The 5322-nt window shown below is 42.9% G+C and overlaps 1 protein-coding gene across 1 annotated transcript; it reads right to left on the bottom strand.

Moving 5' to 3' along the window:
* Positions 1–546: 546 nt before the first annotated feature.
* On the bottom strand, positions 547–4097 carry LOC138773042 (keratin, type I cytoskeletal 47 kDa-like). Its single transcript, XM_069953942.1, has 9 exons — positions 3825–4097; positions 2448–2576; positions 2234–2316; positions 1957–2113; positions 1670–1831; positions 1453–1578; positions 1023–1243; positions 872–906; positions 547–730 (listed from the first exon to the last, which is right to left on the bottom strand). The coding sequence occupies exons 1-9, from the start codon at positions 4056–4058 to the stop codon at positions 591–593; spliced, it is 1287 nt and encodes a 428-aa protein (XP_069810043.1). The 5' UTR covers positions 4059–4097; the 3' UTR covers positions 547–590.
* Between the last annotated feature and the right edge of the window lie 1225 nt (positions 4098–5322).

The raw sequence follows: 5322 nt of genomic DNA, 5'->3' as shown, positions 1-5322 counted from the left end.
AGACACCTAGTGGCCAAGAGTTAGATTTTTTTCCTGGGGTAAGGAGTCATTTTAGGTAAATAAAGTGAATTACAAATATGTTGGGAATCCCGTACACTGTCACATGGAGGGGAGTGATTTGAAACAAAAAAATTATCCTTTGTGACATTAACTTTATCCACCTTCTTTTCCCCATCCATTGTGACATCATTGTCACAATAGAAAAGTGTGATGTTACCAGAGGGTGCAATAGATCTGTAAAATTTGACTCTTAAAATCAATGCAAGGCCACTTGGGTCACATGGCCCATTACTTATTGATAACTACTGTCCATAAGGTCATGTGACCACTTATTCTGACTCCTAGGGGGCGGGATTATCCCTCCCCTGAGCAGTAGATCATCCCTAGAGGGCTGAAGATGAAAGTTATTGAGTGGCAGCTGCCTAACACTGATGCTCAGGAGAAGAGAAGAGGTGATTTGCATTCTGTGTGAATAGTACGGTTAGGACAACTCGAAACCAAGTTAAATATTGTATAAAAGATGAAAACACAGAGATCAAGCAGAGATGATGATCAGTGACTTTATTAATAACAGTTTATCCTTGAAGTCTCTAGTTTTTGACCTGAGACACCTCTTTGGAACTTGAGGAGGACACCACTTTTCCATCCACCACTTCTTCAACAACTGTCCTCACAGTCACGGTTTTTGTGCTTGAACTTTGGTTTTCTTCCTTGCTGACAATTTTGACGCCTGATGGAAAAAAAAAAGTTTAGGTTAAGTATATGAGCGATTGAGGGTAATAAAGAAAACCCCCTCCTAGTAATAGCTGGAGGCAGCCTTAATTCTGTCATGTAAGTCACACCATTGTTTTTGATGGTTGGGATTACTTACTTTTCTGGCTTTCCAGTTGTGATGCTGCCAAGCTGCTGTTGACAAAAATAAAAAAACAATTATTGCATTGCATTGGGGCCCGTAATATACAAAAAACAAACAAAAATTATTTTCAGTATGTGTCATCACGCTGCTTGGCCTCACTTCTTACCTTACATCCTCCCCGTCCAAGAGTCTCCTGTAGGTGGCAATTTCCATCTCCAGTCTTGTCTTGATATCAAGCAGTCTGCTGTACTCCAGAGAATGGTGCTCATACTCGGATCTCACTTGTTGAATGTCGAGTTCAATCTGGGAGATTAAAGTCTGGATTTTCCCAAGCTCGGCTCCATATCGACCTTCTGTCTCGGCAAGGGTGCCCTCGAGAGCTTTTTTCTGAAATATAGAAAGGGAGAACCACTATTATAATCCTATTTTTCCAAGAAAGTCCATCAAACCCAACCTCACCCAACTTGGGAGACCCCCCCCCCACACACACACACACACCAGTAGTACATTTAGCCAATGCATGTAGAGCTTTAAAGGGTCAATTGTCCTGGTGTGGTTTCCACCTTGACAAGACACTAGAGGACCAACAAACTCACCATGTTCTGTAGAGATTGTAGCTCAATTTCCAGGCTCTGGGCCGTACGTCTTAGATCTGTGACTTCTGACTTAGAAGATTCGAAGCTTTGCTTGTACACAGCAACCTCCTTACTGAGGCTTTCACTCTGTTGGAAAGACATGGAGGTCAGTAATCATTGCTGAGAGTCCTCTGTTGCCAATCATTGGATTATGGATTTTGACTGGGATTTAACATACCTGGGCTCCATACCAGGCCTCCACCTCCTTACGGTTCTTCTCCGCCATTTCCTCATACTGTTGTCTCACTTCTGCAAGGATCTTAGATAAATCGACTGGTGGAGCAGAGTCCAGTTCTACGTTGACCTTTCCTCCAATCTTTCCCTTGATAAGAGACAGTTCCTGTAACAAGAACAAATTTTGACAATGCTACTCAGCCAGTGTTGTCTAAACGTTACATAGTAGAAAAAAGAATGGTGATGGAATATTGTCAGTAAAAGTTACAGGAAGGCGTGAATCAACCATACCTCCTCATGGTTCCTCTTCAGGAAGATCAGCTCCTCTTTCAGGCCTTCAATCTCCAGCTCCAGATCAGATCGGTTGATGGTCAGCTCATCCAGGGCCTTACGCAGTCCAGCGATGTCCCCTTCCACTGCATGTCTAAAGGCCAGTTCTGACTCAAACCTACAGAGCAAAAGAGCAAATGTTAGAGGGAAATTTAGGATAAAAGGCCATGTCTACTGCTCTACAAGCTTTACAAAGTAAGCCCAGTAGGTACAAGGATAAAACCTTCATGTCACTTACTTCATTTTGAAGTCGTCTGCAGCCAATTTTGCATTATCGATCTGCAGTAACAGCCTGGCATTATCAGTGGTGGCACTCAGGATCTAGAATGGGGGGGCAATAGATCAATTCATTAGAACCTAAAATCTTATGCAATCTACACAATGTAAACATAGTAAATAATCTGTTACCCTAGTGGTTACATGTGGTACAACAACACTCTATAATAACCTACCTGAGCCCGTAACTTGTTAATGGTCTCATAGAATCCACTTGGGTCAAAAGCGCTGACGGACGTCTTTTTCTCATAGAACTCACGGATCTTAGCTTCCAGGTCGGTGTTGGCTTTTTCCAAAGAGCGAACCTGATAAATACACAATAATGTTATATTAAGAGCAAAATCTATAACTATAGATTAAAAACATAATATGGGCTACGTCACTGACTACAGAGGGCTGCATATTACATTTCTTGGATCTTAGGATCAGCAATTATACTCCCTCTCATCAGCTTATATTAAATTATACACAGCCCTTCGCTGTCCAGGAATGATGAGAATTGTAGTTTTGCAACAGCTGGAGGGTTGAAGGTTCCCCATCCCTGTTTTAGGGTATGTTCACATAGACAAAATGCATGTCTGATGCACAGGCAGCATAGGAGGCACTAGTTTACACCAAATGGGAGTTGTTCACCCCAAATTAGTTTTTCTTTCAAACCAGCTGATGCAAGAAAGTGCCAGGCTCTTGCAAATAACTTTCTTTAAAAAAAAAAAAAAAAATCTCGAGTCTTCCAGCACTTATCAGCTGCTGTACGTCCTGCAGAAAGTGGTGTATTCTCTTCAGTCTGAAACAGTGCTCTCTGCTGCCACCTCTGTCCATGTCAGGAACTGTCCAGAGCACCAGCCAATCTTGCTCCCAAGACTGTAAAGAATACACCACTTCCTGTAGGACATACAGCAGCTGATAAGCACTGGAAGACTTGAGATTTTTTTTTAATACAAGTAAATTACAAATCTCTGGCACTTTATGGCACCAGTTGATTTGAAAAAAGAAAAAAAAATGGTGAACAACCCCTTTAAGTCAATGGGTGCATATTTTAAATAGAACTCTATTTAAAATGCTATGAATGCTATTTTCATGCCAGAAGCCATGCGTATATTTGCCTGTGTGAACATAACCTTACAACTCAGCTCAATATATGGGTTTCATAAAATGCCCATACACCTTCAATAACTTGCATGCTCATCCGGGCCGAGCATTCGTGTGTTTCCAGTGGAAGGAGGGGAGAAAACACCTGCCAGACACAACTGGTGGCGGCTTCTCTCAACAATAGGATTGGGGACATAGTCGGAAGGTTTATCTGACCTTTGTCTAATGGGGGCTTGTAGTTTGTGAATAGGACATAAGGTGAGAGGGATATACAGTAATGCAGACCCAGGGGGTGACTTCTACATCCCATAAAGCTATTTCTTTGAAATGGACAATATATTATGTGCCATGTTGAGAGAGGAGAGGAACAGAAGTGGGCATGGCTGATATGTCCTATATTCATACACAATGCTAACCATACATGCAACTCTACAACAGGTTTCATATTCTAGATCACTACTCACCCTGTCCAGGTAGGCAGCCAGACGGTCATTCAGATTGTTCATGGTGTCCTTGCTGTTGTTACCGAAGGAAGCAGACTCCAGACCCCCATTAAACCCTTGGGCACTGGCCATAGAGACACTTGCGGAGGACATTCTAATGCTGCCAGCGCCTCCTGCCACACTGCGTGCCCTCTGTATGCCAGCCCCACTAAACAGGCCAGATTGGGACATGCTGCGGGTAGAGAAATTCATCATTTTCAGGAGGAGAAGAGAGACTGGACAGGCAGAGACTGTGCAGGAGGATGAGCTGAATGAGTAGCCCCTCTGTGCTGACTTATATATCCAGTGAAGGGGGGGGGGAGGGAGATTCCTTATCTGCACAGACAACCTGCATGAGAACAAGTACACAAGAGGAAATTCCTGCAGGTATACGGGCGTGACGTGAGGAGTCCCAGAAATTCCTGCACTACCAGATTATCCCACCCAACCTTTAGAACATTCATTGAAAAAATAATCACTATTCTGAAACCGTAGCGAAACTTTTAGTGTCCTAAGAGGTTCTGCAGCAGCTGTAATGCTTATGGTGTAATGGTGTTTTAATGTATCTTATGTGGTTGAATCCAGAAGAGGTCACTAGCACAGATAATGGTGTCCTCTACATGTCCTTGTCCTTGACATGGTGCTTTCTTTATATAGGAAACTATAGAGAAAGTCTGAAAAACTGGCATACCTAAACCATACTGCATTGTGAGAAAAAACACCATTCGGCTACTGCTTCACGCTAAATGGCTACCAAACATTTAACGAGTTTCCACTTGATTCACTTTTGGGAGAAAGGACCTCCAGATCATAATTGGTGGTGGTTCCAGTGGTCAAATAGCATTTAAAGGGGTCTTTCACTAAAAACTAACTTGTTCACTATCCTTGGGATCAGGGGGTCCAACCACCATCTCTAGATCGCTCCCTGACTCCTTCATTTTGAATATAGCTGCAGGTTGGCACATGACCCGTGGCTCTATTCATACTCTATAGAGCCTCCAGAAAAGGGGAGCCGGGACCCTCACACAGCTGTGGCGCCGAGCAGGTAATGTATGCTGCGGGCCGTGGCTGCGGGTGGCGAGGATGCGAGGGGTTAAAAGGGCCGGGTCACATATCCGTAGCGGAATGAAAATTCCACTGCGGGTATGTGACCCCATAGACCTTCACTATACCAGGATCTGCAGCAGATTTCACTGCAAACTCGCAGCGTGAAATCCGCTGCCGATCCGGTACTTTTGAATCTACCCTTAAGAGGTTATCCAGGCTTAGAAAAACATGGCCGCCTTCCTCCAAAAACAGAATAAAGGTCCCTCTTATATGACCTGACTGTTTATTGTGTATAAAATAAAATCATTACTGGTAGACTAGACATATTTTTTTAAAAACACGACCCCTTAGTGCTCATAGGTTTATATATATATATATATATATATATATATATATATATATATATACCTCAGCTATCTGATTCTAGTTTCAC

Source organism: Dendropsophus ebraccatus, chromosome 14, assembly GCF_027789765.1.
Source record: "Dendropsophus ebraccatus isolate aDenEbr1 chromosome 14, aDenEbr1.pat, whole genome shotgun sequence".
NCBI classification, from domain to species: domain Eukaryota; kingdom Metazoa; phylum Chordata; class Amphibia; order Anura; family Hylidae; genus Dendropsophus; species Dendropsophus ebraccatus.
Note: the sequence above shows the minus strand (reverse complement) of the source record. Positions and strands in the feature narration are given on the sequence as shown.